The 19,745-nt window shown below is 36.9% G+C and overlaps 1 protein-coding gene across 5 annotated transcripts in view; it reads right to left on the minus strand.

Moving 5' to 3' along the window:
* The window catches only part of TMEM196 (transmembrane protein 196), a 136,881-nt gene that overhangs the window by 8,445 nt on the left and 108,691 nt on the right, over positions 1 to 19,745 (minus strand). For all 5 annotated transcript variants that reach the window (XM_043872458.1, XM_043872457.1, XM_043872455.1 and 2 more), the window contains one exon: positions 2,528 to 2,584. In XM_043872458.1, coding sequence (XP_043728393.1) covers positions 2,528 to 2,584 — 57 coding nt within the window. The remainder of the gene's footprint in view (positions 1 to 2,527; positions 2,585 to 19,745) is intronic.

Consider the following 19,745-nt stretch of genomic DNA (forward strand, 5'->3'; position numbering starts at 1 on the left):
TTCCTCTTGAGTACACTGCTGTCCAGTCTAAGAGAAGATCCAACATCACAACGTGGTATGACAAATATTAAGAAATAAGGATGAAAGGCTGCCCTTGGAGCAGAGAGGAGGGGAATTCAGCCCAGTCGGGGGTTTCAGACAGGGCTTCCTTGACAACATAAAATCTAGGCTAAGTGCATGTAGTTCCCAGCAAAGGGTAAGACCGTGGGTGTGTGATATAGCATGATGGGCAGAAAGAATTACTAGTTTGTTCTGTTTCTCTAACTTAATTCAGCATTTCTGATTGTGTCAGTCTTACAGTACTTATCACCAAAACTGAAAACCTAGTGATGGATGAGTATAATCTTTTAATAATTGATTAAATATAACACTAAATGTCAATTACCAAATAAATGAATCATCGCAAGTGGGAAATTGTAGCTCCCAATTTCAAGTAGAATCAATCAGTTCTATTTCCTTTTAAAGTATATTCAAATGGCATGCTGTTTCCTGGGAATATATTTTGGTGTTTACCCATTCTCAGAAAATGTGGAAAGATATTACATTCTAGCCTTTTAATAATTACTGTTAATTAATAAAATAAACAACAAACTTAAAGGACTATTACAGGAAAACACTCTCTCTCCTATGTTATTGCCAGTAATTCCTTAAGGGTGTGACACTTCATTAAGTACAGATAAAACATTCTTACTCAAGAATTAAAATGTTAAAATCTGTACCAAGTTTTAACCATATACTATTTTCAATCTTACCAGACTAGAGATATGTGGAGTGGAGGAATTCTCACACAATTTGATTAAAGGGTAGAGAATCTTTGACAGTTAATGTCCTCTATGGAAACCCCAGATGGTACAGGAAGATAAAGTAGATGGTAGTTTCTAAAAAACTCAGATCTTATAATTTTTTTTATCACTTATAAAAGAATTAGAAAAACAGAAGATCTGTTTAAAAAAAAAAAAAAGAAACACCCGTTTTTCAAAAAACAAACAAACAAAATAAAACAACTTCCTTTTTCTTCTTCTATGAATTGAGCACTTGTGTCCCTTCAAAGTTTACTATGCTGAAGCCCAAGCCCTGGTATTACAGTATTTGGAGGCAGGACCTTTGGGAGATAATTAGGTTCAAGACACTGGAGCTTCAGGAATCAGGTCCATGCTTTTCTAAGAAAGTCTAGAGAGCTCTATTCCAGGAGAACACAGCCAGAAATTTGTAGCCCAGAAGAGAGTCTTATTAGAACCCAACTGTGCTAGCACCTTTATTTGAGACTTCCAGCCTCCAGAACTGTGAGAAATAAATTTCTGTTCTTTGTGAGCCTCCCAATCCATGGTGCTTTGTCAGAGCAGCCCAGGCTGACTTACATGTCTCTCCCCACAGGCCCCCCCAACCGCTTTAAAGGGCTTCCCTTTCTTCCCTCCCCCTTTCTTTTGTTCCTTCTCTCCTTCCTTCCTTTCTTTCATTTTCTTTTATCCATGTTCCAAGAAAGTGTTAGTATATAGCCATGGAGAGTCTTGTTAGAGAAAAAGTGTAGGAAGTAAGAAAACCATGGGAAAGAGTGATGGGGGAATCACAAATGCAAATCACAAGCCTCCAAAAAATGTCTGTCTAAACATTTCCTTAAGATAATTTTAAAAATCACACCTCGCATTTCTGAAGCAATGGGGGCTTCATCCTTTCTGTTGCAATAGGTACCCTCACTAAGAGAACTATGATTAGAAAAAGGAGTTAAATAAAGGACTGCATATTACCCCTTCCCTTGCCTTCTCCTTTTTTTAGTCTCAAAGACCACTTTCTAGGGTCCATGTACAATATTAATTTTGCCAACTAATAAAGGCCTGTGTTATTTCCTATTGTCCTCAGTAAAATAAACATGATTTTTTTCTACTTTCTAATTCTCAAAAAAATGTCATGAAAGACAGGGGGAATCCATACTTCAGCATGCTGGAATCCTTCTCTAGTCTACATCAGAGTTAACTGGGAGCACCCCCCAAAACACAAACAGTACCATAAAACTTCTGAGAATGCTTACATTCGCATTCATAGTCATAAGATAAAATTAAATTTTAAAAATCTTTGGGAATTAACTGCAACTATAACAACACAGCTGTTTTGCTGCTTTGCACAATGAACTTCATAGTCAAAGCCAGCGATCTTTAGGCTCACTTCCATATCTAAACAGTTAAATTTCCCATGAATTCAACCTCTGTCTTTTTTAGCTCAGTGAAGGATTCCTGTGTCTGGAAGTCTATAAACGAAAAGTGGAGACTTCCATCCACAGCAGTCATTAAGGGTTGCAGATTCATGTATTTAAAGAGTATATCAAAGCTTTTCTTTTTCTTTTGTCACAGTCTGTAATAATCTTGATTGTTTTCTTTGAAAAGAAAAAAAAGTCGGAATTTATTTGTCAGTCTTCTTTTTATCCTAAATGAGTAAGATTCAGGATATGAAAGTTGGCTAGTCATTATTTCCTTTTTTGAGTTCTTACATTTCAAACAGTTCAGTGCACAATACAAACATGGCAAAAACTTACGACAAGTCCAGATTTTTTTTTGGCGCACAATATTCCACATATGCCACAAAGAAGAAACTGAAAAGGAAAAGAAGAACAATTATTTCATATCCAAATACAAGAGGAGTTCTAGTTTTCAGCTTATAGTTCACTCATACACTTGTTTCAAGGAAGCTTGAAAAATTTTACATTCCCATCAAAAGCGGAAAAGAAAAATACCTCATTCTAGAATAGTAATGGATAAAAAATGCAAACTCTAATGGAAGTTTTGTGCAAAGTTGATATAGGTGATTGTGGAATTTAAGAAAAACTTGAATCTGCTTTGCCACCAGGCAAAATGATGAAGCAGATGAGTTTAGAGTTTTGTTCCTCCTGTCTGCTTTCACTGTCTTCTTATCCTTTCTGTTTTCTCAGGGAAAAAGTGAGATGGTACATTCATTCATACTAAGTTATGAGAAATCAATGGGCTCTGCTATAGGAAGGGAATGTATCACACATAAAAGGACAAGGCCCCAGACAGGAGATATTTTTCTATAGAAATATTCTTTGTACATCTCAAACTATGTCAGGTAAAACAGCTGCCTCCTCATTCTAACAGAAATACTGTCCTTGTGGATATGTCAGAAGAACACAGGGGATGAAGCTGTCAGTGGGATGTAATTTCTTGTAAATAAGCACATTGATGACATAATTGCTTTGCAAAAGCAGCGGCATCAAATAGTCTACCAGTGAGACACTAGTATACATTTGGGTTATCAGAAAGTGGTAAACTGTTTAGTTGTAGAGAAACGTTTAGGGCCATTTGTGCATACTTCTGCTGGAAGTAAAACAACACATTCATTAATAAATAATAAGGGCTTTCAGATTAGCAAAGGAAACACTGAATATGGTTACGCTTATCTTCATTTGATTTTTCTTTTAAATGTTATTATTTCAAGTCGGAACTAATAAGTGGTTTTAACTGAGTTTGAACTGAGTTAAACTCTGAACATATTTTAAAATATACACATCAAAATACTCTAAGCATTACCTGAAATATGTAATATGTTTGAGGGAAACACCAACAAAATTTGATGAAAAATAATCGGTAAGAAAAATTTACCTTTGCAGAGAAATTTCCATGTAAGAGAACAAAATGATTATAAACCAGGCAAAGATGCAGCAAGATAGTTAGATCAGGGAACACAAGGATATATAAGAATTTGGTATATAACTAAACACAGCAGCAAAGTCACAGACTGAAATAGAAAATACAAATACTAATACATAAAATTATAATTTTGATAGTAAAAGACAGTTTATTCCGTGCCTTTGCTCTCAAAGGCACGGAATAAACTGGAATTATATTCAGAAAGCATATACTAGGCAAAGGGTTGCCATACTATATAAATAAATCTAATAAAATAATTTTAATTCCATTAAACCATGAACCAAAAGAAACTCACAACTTTATAAAAAGTGCATACTTGCAGAATTTTCAGAAGCCTTATAAAGCAACTCCTGAGTAACCATTTCTAACCTCCTCTATGTTCTAGGTCTTGATGATCTTGTCCTCGCATGGACTCTGTCTTGCTGATCTCATCTCTGGCCTTTCCAGGTTATCTTCAGGTCATTCCAGTTTGGACCAATTCTGTTCCTCTCAAGTGCTTCCAAGCTTCAAATCAGAGCTTCAAATGTCTTACGTCTGCTCCCCTTACTAACCCATTATTACCCTGAAAGTCCATCATGGAGAACTCATTCTTGAAATAATTTGAAAGCAGTGCAGTTTTGTGTTCCTTTGATCTTTTTGAAATCTATAAACATTGCCATGATTTAGCCACAGCAAAGCCCAAGGGAACCTCAGGACCCTAAGCAGAGCTCAACCTAACTCTCCATTCACTTGGTTGGGACAATTCAAGTGGCAATAAAATTGCTTCTTCCTAGTGTACCTCTAAGAAACGGAAGGTCAAATTTGGGAGGGAGAAGGTAGAGAAGGAAGGGAATCCAACAACGTTTCTCCACTCTCATGCAGGCCTGCAGTGTAAATACTGCTGGTAGAGTATCCAAAATCCACTCTCCTTAGAGGAAACTGTAACCTGAGGAAAAACAGACCCATGTAATGGGAAGGAAACTAGATCATGCAATTCTGAGGCGGGTTTAAGGGACCCTGGCTTAGGTTTAGCCATCACAGGTCATAGAGAAGAGTAGGAGAAGCACAGAAAGCAGTAAATAATCTTTTCTTTTATTGGCTAGCTTTGCCCCAAGTCATAGCACCAGAAAGGATCTTAAAAGATGACTTAATTGAGCCCTTGCAGTCTACACATGGCAAATGAGAGGTCCAGACAGGTTTAGTCATTTACTCAGGGTCCACACATCAGGGTCACAAATCACACATAAAATCAAATGCTTGATTAAGTGTCTAAGTTAACTTATTTCTAATAATGTAAAGGGAAGTGAAAGTGAGTCGCTCAGTTGTGTCTGACTCTTTGCGACCCCATGGACTATATAGCCCACCAGGCTTCTCTGTCCCTGGAATTCTCCAGGCAAGAATACCGGAGTGGGTAGTCATTCCCTTCTCCAGGGGATCTTCTTGATCCAGGACCTAACCCAGGTCTCCTGCATTGCAGACAGATTCTTTGCATCTGAGCCACGAGGGAAGCCATGTAATGTAAAGGGGATGCTTTTCAAAAGGACTTTTCAGCATTAGTGCAGACTACCTTATACTAGAAGATCTGACCAGAAGCATTCAATGACACCTCATCATCTATAATTGCACTCTTTATCCTTGCCATTTTTTAATTTTTATTGTAATGAAAATAATTACAAGATTAGTTGATTGTACCACAGTCTGAAATTAAGTGTACCTTACTATATAAACAGTCTGTTATAATATTTAAAGATACTATTTTTATTCCACATAACTTTATCCAGGGTGCAAAACACTGACCCATATTGTAGAAATTATGAAACAAGTGAAAAACAGATTAGTTTTTTTAAAAACTAAAACTGATGGCTGGATGTTTATATCTATATCATATCTACATCCTGAATTAGACGTATAATTTTACATGAGAGTGTATAATTTTATTTCTGAGAAGTTAGACTATTTAAACCAGGGAGAATTATTTGCTTTGCTCTTACTAGGAAGTAATGTAAATGAAGCAACCTAATGGTAGGACATCAAGGGCAACTATGTAATAAAACTAGTTTGTCCTCCAAGTGAAATTTGTTTGATTTCAATTAAGATTAAATCCAGTAGAGAACTAAGGCTGTGAATCATTGTAGGATGAAATGGAGCTGTTATGCAATAGCATTCTATATTTTGAGTGATTTCCTTAATGAAGGTCCATGGAGCCTTCTGCTATTGCTTAGGATAAAGAAATGCTAAAGAAATACTGGTTTAACAGTAAGAAAAAGTGAATAAACTGCAGACTGGTAACTTTTCCAGAAGTGACCAGGAACAATGGAAAGCTGAGGGTGAGGCACGGACAGGGAAAAGTTCAGGTGACCCACACCCCTCCATTAATGGAATCTGAAAACATGCACCAAAGACAATCATTGTAACAGGGAAATCAATTCCTCATCAGAATGGCTCCACTGTTCACGGTAACATCCTAAAAGAAGATATTAAGATAAAATACAAGATTTTGAAAAAGTATCTTTTGAAATTGTGCTGAACATTCAGGCAATCTCTCATGTACAAAAGAGATTACAAAAAAAGATATGCTCATTAGGGCAAAAGAACTGTGGTAGGCTGAATAATGGCCACCATGATACATACATCCTAATCCCCAAAATCCATGAATGTTTCCTTATAGGCACAAAAGCCTTATGCAGATATGATTAAATTAAAAAAATCTGAAGATGAGGGGATTATTGTGGATTATTCAAGTAGGTGTTAAATATAATCACAAGGTCCCTTAAGAGGAACACAAGAAGGTCAAAAGCAAATTATCTGAAGATGCAGAGACACAGATACTTGAAGAGGCTACACTGCTGCCTTTGAAGGTGATGGAAGAGAGCCATGAGGCAAAGGATGTGGATGGACTCTGTGATGGAAAGGGTAAGGACATGGGATTCTCTCCTGGAACCTACAGAAGGAGTGTAGGCCTGTAGGCCCATTTTAGACTTCTACCCTCCAGCATTGTGAGGTAATAAAGTTCTGTTATTTTAAGTAGCTAAGTTTATGGTAATTTGTTCTAGCAGCAACAGGAAACTATTATAGGCTCCAAAGCATTATTTCATCTGACAGTCTCAAAAGAATTAGACACTGTGAAAGAACTAGAAGCTGTTCTTAGGGAAAACAAACAGAGAAAGACATGAGTTAAGAGACAAACACAGCAGCAAGAGCACAAAATAAAGGAAAACAGTAAATTTTTAAAATAGAAACTATTGATGAGAAATGGGAACAGTGAGAGACTTCTTTTTTTTGGGCTCTAAAATCACTGCAGATGGTGACTGCAGCCATGAGATTAAAAGATGCTTGCTCCTTGGAAGAAAAACTATGACCAACCTAGACAGCATATTAAAAAGCAGAGACATTACTTTGCTGACAAAGGTCCAGCTAGTCAAGCTATGGTTTTTCCAGTAGTCATGTATGGATGTGAGAAATGGACCATAAAGAAAGCTGAGCACCAAAAAATTGATGCTTTTGAACTGTGGTGTTGGAGAAGCCTCTTGAGAGTCCCTTGGACTGCAAGGAGATCCAACCAGTCTATCCTAAAGGAGATCAGTCCTGGCTGTTCATTGGAAGGACTGATTCTTGTATCATTTAGCAGAATAATAGAGGAGCTAACGTGCTAGATATTAATTTAATGTGTGCATTAAAATATCAAAGACTAGAAAATAAAACTAAACAGAAAAAATACAGCAACAATCAAGATTGATCCAACAGATGTCAGGGAAGTTTGAAAAATATAAGGAAATAAAGTGAGAGTAAAACAATAAAATAAGTTGATGTAAATAATTTTAGTAATGTAAGCAATGAGAACATATGTGAATGCATTCAATTTCTTTAATAATAGGGAAAATACAGAGAGGGAAACACTCTGCTAGGTAAAGAAGAGATATGTTAAAACTTTACTAAAATGAATGAAAACCTCTTTCCTTACTGGTTTTCTCTCTCTCTCTCAGCCTTGACCTAGATACTAGTTAATAACTTCCTTATTACTATTTCTTTTTGTCCAAGAAAGCTTATTTTGATAAAGGACTAAGAGTTAAAAAGGCTACTGTAGAATTTCTATTTAAATTATGTAATAGAAAATTTGGGAACCATAGTTGTCATAGAAGAACATAAAGCAGTGGTTCTATTGGCTAGTTAGGAGAAGAAGCAAGTTCTGGGCAGATGGGATTATGAAAGACAGTGAGTTGATCATATTTTAAGACAGTTTGTTAAAATTTTTCTCACATAACATTTAACCACATCAAGTGAATTAATTTTCACTGAAATTCACTAGCCATTAAGGAAGATACATTCAAAAATAGAAATGGTACTTTCTTCCTGCTTCAAGATAGTGAGATGAACCACAAATTGAACTTAATGGTTTGGTAACATTCAATGATTTATACAGTTTCATCAAAATTAGGTTCTTTAAAACATGCAGAAAAACAGAACACACACAAAAATGTTGAGAAATTGATTCAAAGAAATCTATCTCTAATAAAATGGGTCTATTTCTCCCTGTACCTTGATTAAAAGCTTGATGATTTGTTACCTCCAGTTCTTGAATATTATCACTCTACTTCAATCATCTGTTAAAGAATAACTGAAGTTTCTAAAAGGATTATTTTGTAGTTAAGCTCACAAAATGCTAAAATGCCACGGTAGTTCATATTCTTCTTGATACTGTGCCAGTATGATTTTGACTTTCTTATATGACACCTGGCTAGACTCCTAAGGATGTCCTCTCTGTCATGAGCTTCTTTTCCTTTGGGATCATCCCATTTCTCTAGTGACTCCAGTACCAATTATGTGCTGAATGAAGAAAGTTTATCAGGTTGGAAAGCCTGTCTGAAAGCAGTGACTCCCAAACCTGGCTGCGTATTAACTTTTACAATTCCTGCTACCTTGACTAAGTAAGAATCAGAATCTCTGGGCTGGGACTCGGGCATCAGTATTTCAAATCTCCCCAGATGACTCTAAAGTGCCTTCATGGTCTGGAATTACACGTGAGGTGTGCACCTGTGCTTTGCCGGCAGGCCTACTCATCTTAGAGCTCTTCAGTGGAGCACTGATATTCTTCTTAATCACTCGCAGTGAAATACCAGCAAATATGAGCCCAAGAAAGTGCTCTTCAAGGGAGAAAGGCAAAGTCCTCATTGATAACATAAGTTCAGTGTCAGAGCTGTTTGGTCTCTAGTGGCTCTTAGAAACAGAGACATTATTTCATAATTTTTAAGCTTATTCTACTCAGTGCCTTTCATCATTGCTAAAAGATTTTTCTCTTAGGCTCCTAATCTTCCCTAAATTTTCTGTGTTTTTAGTTAACTAAATCTAGAATTGGGCCTGAAAACACTATTATCTGGAAGAGTCTAATTTTGTGTCAGGAACTAAGAAAATAGGCATAATAAAGACTTTGGTACAAATAATTATCATTTTTAATGATCGTTGTAAAAAATATTGGGAGGAGATATATTGAAATAAGAATATGACCAACAACAAAAACAAGCAAGCAACATAATTAACACTTGGGCAGAACATCCGAACAGACATCTGTCCAAAGAAGATCTAAGGATGGCACGGATGAAAGATGCTCAGTGTCATTTATCATTAAAAAATCGTGAATTTAAGCAACAATGAAATACCACCATGCAGCTATTAGAATAGCTAAGCAAACAAACAAAAAACTGGAAATACCGGTTGGTAGTGTGGAAAAACAGAAACTTTCATTCATTGCTTAACAGGTGTGGAAAATGATGCAGCTACTTTGGAAGATCTAATCGCAGCTCTTACAAGCTAAACATAGACTTTACATATGATCCAGCAATTGTACTTTTAGGTATTTACTTATCTAATTGGCAACATTATAGCAGGTGTTCATCAATGACAAAACTGGAAGCACCCAAGGTGTCCTTCAATAGGTGAATGGATAAGCCAGATACATCCATGCAATGAAATACTATTCAGTGATCAAAATAAATGAGGTATCAACATACTCAAAGACATGTATGAAATTTACATGTATATTGCTAAATGAAAAAAAACCAATCTAAAAAGACTGCATACTGTATGATTCCAATTATATGAAATTCTTAAAAAAGTAAACAAAAGAGACAGTGAAAAGTTCAGTAGTTTCCAGGGTCTGGGAGAAGGTAGAGGAAGTTGAATTGGTGATTAGGCGATATTTTAAGGCAGTGAAACTATTCTGTATTACATTGTGATTATGGTTATAAGACACTACACATTTGTCAAAACACATAGAACTTCAGAGCACAAAGAATAAACCTTAATGTATGCAATTAAAAAATCACTTAGAGGCTCATGAAATCACAAGATGGAATGCAGAATATGACAGCAATCTACTATGTAACACATTTATGAAATAGTTTCACTGAAGGAGGTGAGGGAAAAGATACTGACACAAGTAACTTTGGAAATGAACGGAGTCTATAACCTATAGGCAAAATAAACTGTATGTAAGCATCATGCTCTGTTTGACAAAGTGGCTTCCTATAGGGTTAATGGTTAACAATTCTGATCCTACTAAAATGGAACAGTGGATTAAATGGATGATGGATGGTGGGAAGTAGGTTTCTCAGTATTGGAGTGAGAGTTTACTTATAACCACGGGGAACAGCCTAGAATGATCTATATGGTAATGGATTAGAGTTGTAGCTATTTAGCTTAATATCTATAAATATAGTTACATAAAAGAACTATTCATAGGTCTGTGCATATACACATTAGTATTGGTTTTCTTACTCTGTCAACTGGGAGGGCCTAGATGCAATTATACTAGGAGCAAGAAATGCAATCACTCAGCTCCTGGTTTCTAAAACTATTCTCTAGTAAAAGGAACCATAAATCCTTAGAGATATGTCTGTCCTTGGAATGTGACAGGGAAAATATGATATGGGCCAGGAGCATACTATTGTGTCAGAAAGCATGGAAATGCTCAAAAAACAAACAAAAACCCATATTAATTGAGGTTTGTCAGAGGGATGCAGAAGCCAACTGAAAGAGCACCCAATGATTAAAGCTGGAACAATTTGAGCTATGCAATAAAGTAATACTGAAATGTGAACAATGAGTAGAATAAATATTCATGGGGCCATATTGATGGAAATAAATGATTGGATAAATAAGTAAATACATAAATAACTATGGAGAAGAGACAAATCTATGCAGAAAAATTCCAAATATTTTATGTAGATACTTAACTCTCAGAGAGGTGTGGTCTACACATAAAGACTTCCTTCCAAAGAGGGTCATATGAAAAAGAGGTTAGAAGAGTCATTTAGAGGAGAGATTTTACAAATACTTTGGCCACCTGATGTGAAGAGCTGACTCATTTGAAAAGGCCCTGATGCTAGGAAAGATTGAGGGCAGGAGGAGAAGGGGATGACAGAGGATGAGGTGGTTGGATGGCATCACCGACTCAATGGACATGGGTTTGGGTAGACTCCAGCAGTTGGTGATGGACAGGGAGGCCTAGCGTGCTGCGGTTCATGGGGTCTCAAAGAGTCGGACACGACTGAGCGACTGAACCGACTGACTGACCGACCTCAGCCGGGTGATCATGGTCGACGCCAGAAGCAATAAATCATGTAGAGAGTATGTGTCATATGAAGTGGTGAAAACAGCAAGAACACCTAGTATCACTTTTCTTGAATATTGGAATGGAGCTACTATACAACATAATTAGATAACAGAAAGGAATTTAAGGTATTACAATTGGAAAAGAGGAGATAAAACTATCATTGTTTGCAGACAGTATGATTAACACATGAAATTTTCAAGAGAATTAACTCTAACATTAATTACAAAAAATAAGATGATTTAGTAAAGTAGTAAGGCACAAATCAATATATTGAAACTATACACATGTTATTTCATGTATCCAAATAACATCCTACTGGAATCTGTAAGGGAAGAAATCCCATTTTCAATAAGAAATAGTAAAATTAGAAATACATTTATAATCAAGTGTTAACTGATAAAGATAAACCCTAAAAACATTAATAAATAATAGAATATTTTTATAAATGGAAAAATACATGATCTTGGATAAAAAGTTTTAGCCTAAAAACTATGCTTATACTTCATAATATAATTTGTAAATTTAACATAATTCAATAAAAACAACAAAAATATCAATTTTTAATTGGAAACATGATGTTAAAATTAATGTAAAAGAATAAATACCTAAATTTTGTCAGTAAAACTCTGGCAAAGATGAGAAATGAGGGCAAATGTTAACATCAAATATCAAAACATCATAAAGCCTCAATAATTAAAACATAATGATGCTGACACATGAGTAGAAAAATTGAACAGTAGAAATATAAAGCTAAGAAACAGAATGTACATGAAATATAGTATATAATAAAATGGTATCTCTAAACATTTATGAAAACACATCTGTGTAACCATCTGGAAAAATAAATGAAACTAGATATATACTTTATATCACATAACAGGGTAGTAGCCTAATGTCAGTTCAGTCGCTCAGTCATGTTTGACTCTTTGCAACCCTAGGGACTGCAGCATGCCTAATGTACTTAAACTAACAGCCTAATGTGCTTAAGTTTAAAACTAAATCATGAAAAAGTAGAGGGAAGTATAATTCTTTTATTATTTTGAAGTTACAAAGATCTTTTAAATTATGATTCAAGTCCATGAAATGAAAGACTGATTTGTTCAAAAATGAAAGCAAGAAAATAAACAAAAAAATTGCTGCATGGCAGAAAATTATCATGAACAAGCTCAAAAGGACAAACTGGGGAAAATATTTGCAATTTATTAAAAAAAGACTAATCTCCCTAAAATAAAATGAACTCCTGGAAATCAGTAAGGAAAAGACTAGCAATCTGACAGAAAAATAGACAAAAGGATATGAACAGATACTTCCCTGAAATACAAATGACTGCTAAATTTGAAAATGCTCAACTTCATTGTTAGTGAGACAAATGTTAATTTCAAATTAAATCAGATACATTTTTTTCATCTATCAGATTGGCAGGAATCCTAAAACTTGATAACTATGGCAAGGATATGGGGTACCAGATTGTCATATGTTGCTTGTGGAAAGATAAATTGATATCGTCTCCACTAAGAGGAATTTAGCAAAGATTATTAAAATTACATATATATGCATACACATATTCACACACACACATATATATACACACACACACACACATATATATGTATGTGTATATATATATATGCCAGGGCTTCCCTGGTAGTGCAGCTGGTAAAAAATCCACCTGCAATACAGAGACACCTGGTTCAATTCACGGGTTGGGAAGATCCCATGCAGAAGGGATAGGCTACCCACTCCAGTATTCTTGGGCTTCCGTGGTGGCTCAGATGGTAAAGAATCCACCTGAAATGTGGGAGACCAGGGTTTGATCCCTGGGTTGGGAAGATCCCCTGGAGGAGGGCATGGCAACCCACTCCAGTAGTCTGCCTGGACAGAGGAGCCTGGCGGGTTATAGTCCATGGAGTCACAGAGTTGGACATGACTGAGCGACTAAGCACACATATATACATGTACACATATAGACATGCATATAACGCACATGCATTAGGGCATGTTAAGTTGCTTCTGTCAGGTCCGACTCTGTGCGGACAATATGGACTGTAGCCTGCCAGGTTCTTCTGTCCATGGGGTTCTCTAGGCAAGTATTACTGGAGTGGGTTGACATGCCTTTCTCCAATATAATACACATATACACACATATATATACTTGCATGTAGTATACACATACACACACACATATATACATATATATATCTTTTGCCCCATAATCCTGCATTTAAGAATTTGTCCAACTGTTACAGCTGCAAGTGTGCAAAATGATCTATGTGTCAAATTATTTATTCTAGCAGTGTTAGTAAAAATACAAGAGGAGCAATCTCAACTGTTAGTAGAGAATTGATTAAATTCAGTTGACTTCTCTACATTATTAAAAACATGTGAGAATGTTCTCTATACACTGATGGAATGTTCTCTTAACATATACTGAAGCAAAAAAAGCAAGGTGCAGCATGGTGTATATAGTAAGCTACTCTTTTGTAAAAAATAAGTATGAATAACCTATGTATATATTTAACCTTACACGTAAGATAATTCTGGAAAAACATGTTAGAAACAAATAGCTGTGATTATGTGGGTTGGAAGAGTGGTGGTCAGCTGGGCAAAGGGAACTAGACTTTTTATTGAATACTTTTGATTATTTATTTTTAAATTATGTGCAGGTGTTACCTATTCAAAAAGTTTAATGGTAGACTACTGTTAGATCAAGGCAACATTATTACTGAGGTATTAGGAAATAATATCCCATCAGGGTTCATCTTTATCAGTGAATGACTTTCAGTCTTGTGTATAAGCAGGCAAGATAAACATAGATTAGTGAATGACTCAAAGTGCCAGGCTCCTTATGGGTATTAAAAAAAACAATCTCCCCAGTCTATGTGTTTTCAGAATGTATATTGGAAAGGAGGATGGCAGCACATATTCTGAAGTCAAGGAGCTGTGCTAATATCTCCTCAATCACAACACTAAGGCCATCATCTTGGCTGCTTTTACACAAGGGTGCTTTTGCATGTGGAATTGAGTTTGGAACCTGCTACATCAGAGCTTTCAGGCACAGATCCAGAAATGCCACAGAGCAGTTTACAAGAATTGAGTTCAGTCCTTTTGAAATAAATGAAACCTATCATGGAGAATTGTGATTGAAGGCTGGATGTGGTTTTATTCTCAGTTAAGTATGATGAATCAAACCACTGCGTATTAAAGTAAATGCAGCTTCACCTTCAATGACCACCATATCTCATCTTTATTTAGGAAAAGGTTTTGTAGTTCTACTCAGTCATAATAGTAGCTGAAATAAGATTTGTATTTTGAAAAGCATTTTTATATCTCTTAATCCTCTAGAAAAATAGTGGGTTGCAAAAGGGAATTTTGCTCTGTAATGGGCAAGTCAATGAAGGAAAGAAATAACAGAGCAGAAAGACAGCTTTGAACCTCATATTACTACAAAAATGGAACTGGGTGTATTATTTCATTTGCCATTACGGGTACTCTTAGGGTGAGTGAATGAGTGAGTGAAAGTCTCTCAGTTGTACCCAACTGTCTGCGACCCAATGGACTATATAGTCCATGGAATCCTCCAGGCCACAATACTGAAGTGGATAGCCTTTCCCTTCTCCAGGGGATCTCCCCAACCCAGAGACTGAACCCACGTCTCCCACATTGCAGGTGGATTCTTTACCAGCTGAGCCACCAGGGAAGCAAAAAAAATACTAGAATGGGTTGCCATCCCCTCCTCCAGGGAATCTTCTCAATCCAGGATCATCTATTTTTATATTTGAATTTGCCAGCTCCTCAGACAAAACTGTGCTATTGAAATAAAGTTTCTAGATGACATAATGCAATTTCAAACTAAATGAATGAATTAGTATGGGTGCATGAATGTATTTACAGTATGCTGAGGAGGGGCAAAAATTTAGCCAATTCCAAGATGTAGAACCCTATAAAAAGTATGAAAAAGCAAAAAGATATGAAACTGAAAGATGAACTCCCCACGTCAGTAGGTGTCCAATATGCAGAGAAATAACTCCAGAAGGAATGAAGAGGCTGAGCCAAAGTGAAAACACCACCCAGTTGTGGATGTGTCTGGTGGTGAAAGTAAAGTCCGATGCTGTAAAGAACAATACTGCATAGGAACTTGGAATGTTAGGTCCATGAATCAGGATAAACTGAAAGTCGTCAAACAGGAGATGGCAAGAGTGAGCATCACATTTTAGGAATCAGTGAACTAAAATGGACTGGAATGGGCGAATTTAATTCAGATGATCTATATATCTACTACTGTGGGTAAGAATCCCTTGGGAGAAATGGATTAGCTGGCATAGTCAAGAAAAGAGTCCAAAATGCAGTACTTGGGTACAATGTCAAAAATGACAATCATCTCAGTTCATTTCCAAGGCTAACCATTCGGTATCACAGTAATCCAAGTCAATGCCCCAACCACTAATGCCTAAGAATTTGAACGGTTCTATGAAGACCTAGTGGGGAAGGCAATGGCACCCCACTCCAGTACTCTTGCCTAGAAAATCCCATGGATGGAGGAGCCTGGTAGGCTGCGGTCCATGGGGTCGCCAAGAGTCAGATACAACTGAGCGAATTCACTTTCACTTTTCTCTCTCATGCATCAGAGAAGGAAATGACAACCCACTCCAGTGTTCTTGCCTGGAGAATTCCAGGGACGGGGAAGCCTGGTGGGCTGCCGTCTATGGGGTCGCACAGAGTCAGACACGACTGAAGTGACTTAGCTTATGAAGACCTATAAGACCTTCTAGAACTAACACCAAAAAAGGTGTCCTTTTCATCACAGGGGACTGGAATGCAAAAGTAGCAAATCAAAAGATATCTGGAGTAACAGGCAAGTTTGGCTTTAGTGTACAAAATGAAGAAGGGCAATGGCTAACAGAGTTTTGCCAATAGTACGCACTGGTCACAGCAAACTCTCTCTTCTGATAACACAAGAGACTACTCTACACATGGACATCACCAGATGGTCAATACTAAAATCAGGTTGATTATATTTGCAGCTGAAGATGGAGAAACTCTATACAGTTAGCAAAAACAAGACCAGGAGCTGACTGTGGCTCAGATCATGAACTCCTTATTGCAAAATTCAGACTTAAATTGAAGTAAGTAGGGAAAACCACTAGGCCTTTCTCATATGATCTTAATCAAAACCCTTATGATTATACAGTGGAAGTGAAAAATAGATTCAAGGGATTAGATCTGATAGAGTACCTGAAGAACTATGGATGGAGGTTCTTGACATTGTATAGGAGGCAGTGATCAAAACCATCCCTAGGAAAAATAAAAGCAAAAAGGCAAAATGGTTGTCTGAGAGGCCTAAAAATAGCTGAGAAAAGGAGAGAAACTATGGGCAAAGGAGAAAAGGAAAGATATACCCATTTGAATGCAGAGTTCCAAAGAAGAGCTAGGAGAGATAAGAAAGCCTTCTTAAGTGAACAATGCATAGAAATATAGGAAAATAATAGAATGGGAAAGGCTAGAGATCTCTTCAAGAAAATTAGAGATACCAACGGAACATTTCATGCAAGGATGGGCACAGTAAAGGACAGAAATGGTAAGGACCTAACAGAAGCAGAAGATATTGAGAAGAGGTGGCAAGAATACACAGAATAACTATACAAAAAAGATCTTAATAACCCAGATAACCATGATGGTGTGATTACTCATCAGGACCCTGACATCTCGGAGTGTGAAGTTGAATGGGCCTTAGGAAGCATCACTACGAACAAAGCTAGTGGAGGTGATGGAATTCCAGTTGAGCTTTTTTAAATCCTAAAAGATGATGCTGCTAAAGTGCTGCATGCAATATGCCAGCCAGTGTGGAAAACTGAGCAGTGGCCACAAGACTGGAAAAGGTCAGTTTTCATTCCAATCCCAAAGAAGGGCAATGCCAAAGAATGCTCAAACTACCACACAGTTGCACTCATTTCACATGCTAGCAAAGTAATGCTCAATATCTCCAGGCCAGGCCTCAGCAGTACATGAAGCGAGAATTTCCAGATGCTCAAGCTGGATTTAGAAAAGGCAGAGGCACCAGAGATCAAATTGCCAACATCCTATGGATCATCGAAAAAGCAAGAGAATTTCAGAAAAACATGTACTTCTGTTTCATTGACTATGCAAAAGCCTTTGACTGTGTAGATGACAACAAACTGTGGAAAATTCTTACAGAGATGGGAATACCAGAGTACCTTACCTGCCTCCTGAGAAATCTGTATGCAGGTCAAGAAGCAACAGTCAGAACTGGGCATGGAACAACAGACTGGTTCCAAATTGCAAAAGGAGTATGCCAAGCTGTATACTGTCACCCTGCTTATTTAACTTATATGCAGAATACATCATGCAAAATGCTGGGCTGGATGAAGCACAAGCTGAAATCAAGATTCCTGGGAGAAATATCAATAACCTCAGATACGCAGATGATACCAGCCTTATGGCAGAAAGTGAAGAGGAACTAAGACCTCTTGATGAAGGTGAAAGAGGAGAGTGAAAAAGCTGGTTTAAAACTCAACATTCAAAATACGAAGATTGTGGCATCTGGTTCCATCACTTCATGGCATATAGATGGGGATAAAATGGAAACAGTGATAAACTTTATTTTCTTGGGCTGAAAAATCACTGCAAATGGCTACTGCAGCCATGAAATTAAAACATGCTTGCTCCTTGGAAGAAAAGCTATGACAAACCTAGACAGTGTACTAAAATGCAGAGATTACTTTGGTGACAATCGTCTGTCTAGTCAGTTATGGTTTTTCCAGTGGTCATGTATGGATGTAAAAGTTGGACCATGAAGAAAACTGAGCATTGAAGAATTGATGTTTTTTAACTGCGGTGTTGGAGAAGATTCTTGAGAGTTCCTTTGACTGCAAGGAGATTAAACCAGTCAATATTAAAGGAAATCAATTCTGAATATTCTTTGGAAGGACTGATGCTGAAGCTGAAGCTCCAGTACTTTGGCCATCTGATGCCAAGAGTCGACTAATTAGAAAAAACCCTGATTCTGGGAAAGACTGAAGGCAGGAGGAGAAGGGGACGACTGAGGATGAGATGGTTGGATGGCATCACCAACTCAATGGACATGAATTTGAAGAAGCTCCAGGAGATGGTGAAAGACAGGGAGGGCTGGCGTGCTGCAGTCCATGGGGTCGCAAAGAGTCAGACACAACTGAGCGACTGAACAACGTCAACAACTGCAAGATGTATAACTGGGCGCAGTTAGTTTTTTACTGAACAAATTCCAATTAACTTTTGTTATCAAATACTCATGTTTAATCAGATTAGGTTAATTCTCTAAAAAATAATTTAGATGTGTGGACCTTTTCAATGTCACAGCTTTGTGAGTTTCAAAAATTTCCTTCTCAAGCTCAGATGGTCTGGAGTTGTCAGTGTAAGTAGACCTTTCTACAAAAATAAAAATAAAAAACTAAAAAACAAAATACCTTGGAACTGAGTGATAATTATAAGAAGATTCTTTTTAAAGATGATAAGGTACTTCTGGAATTAAAAAGGTTGTGTTCTTTAAAAATGTTTGATTAATTATTAATTGCACGATAATTTATAACATTACATGAATTTGTGCTCTTGGTTCTGTGAGAGAGAAATAGATTTAGGAAAGTTACCAATGGGTGTATATCCTAGCTGTTGATTCATTTTCTCTCGGAACACCAAGCTTGGCTTCAGTATAGACCCAGAATAGTTTTTTCCCCTTTGGTGAATTTAGAAGTTGGACAGTGTCTCAGTACTTTCCTGTGAATGCTATTATCGATATCTGCTGGTCTGATCAATAGTAAACTATTCTAAGTGATGATGGTCTAATCTCCCCTTTAATTATCCTTTAATCTTAATACACTCTATCTCAATCCCATTCAGAAATTTGCTCCTAGAAGAAATCCAGACACTTTTCAGTCAGTCAAGATCAAATAATGAAAAACAATCAAAGGACATCACAGAAAGCTTCAGGACATCAAATAATGAGAACACAATTTTTTAAACCATCATCCAGTCAGTTGCTCTGTGATTCTGTGGTTACCAGGCATGCCAAGCATGTCTGAAAGCAGAGATTCTAGAGCAAGAAGAGTTTCTCACTTTCCAATTATAAGCAATAGGCTGTCCTGAAATGCCTATGACTAAAGGTATATAATTATCAAGACTATCTTTTTGTGTTTCCTTTGGGGAAAAAGTGAATACAATGGCAGGCAGAGTAGGATCCCTAAAATCATCTTCATCAGACCTTAGGGCTTATCATATTTAAAATAATCTTGACTTTATGTACTCTACTTAAAATTCTTTGTTAAGATCTCACTGAAAGTAAAGGCACACTCCCCAGTTAAGGACATGTGTTTCACATAAAAGTCCCATCTGAAAATGTATCTATCTAGCTTCAAGTAATAGCAACCCACTCCAGTGTTCTTGCCTGGAGAATCCCAGGGACAGGGGAGCCTGGTGGGCTGCCGTCTATGGGATCACACAGAGTCGGACAT

Source organism: Cervus elaphus, chromosome 18 (assembly GCF_910594005.1).
Source record: "Cervus elaphus chromosome 18, mCerEla1.1, whole genome shotgun sequence".
NCBI classification, from domain to species: domain Eukaryota; kingdom Metazoa; phylum Chordata; class Mammalia; order Artiodactyla; family Cervidae; genus Cervus; species Cervus elaphus.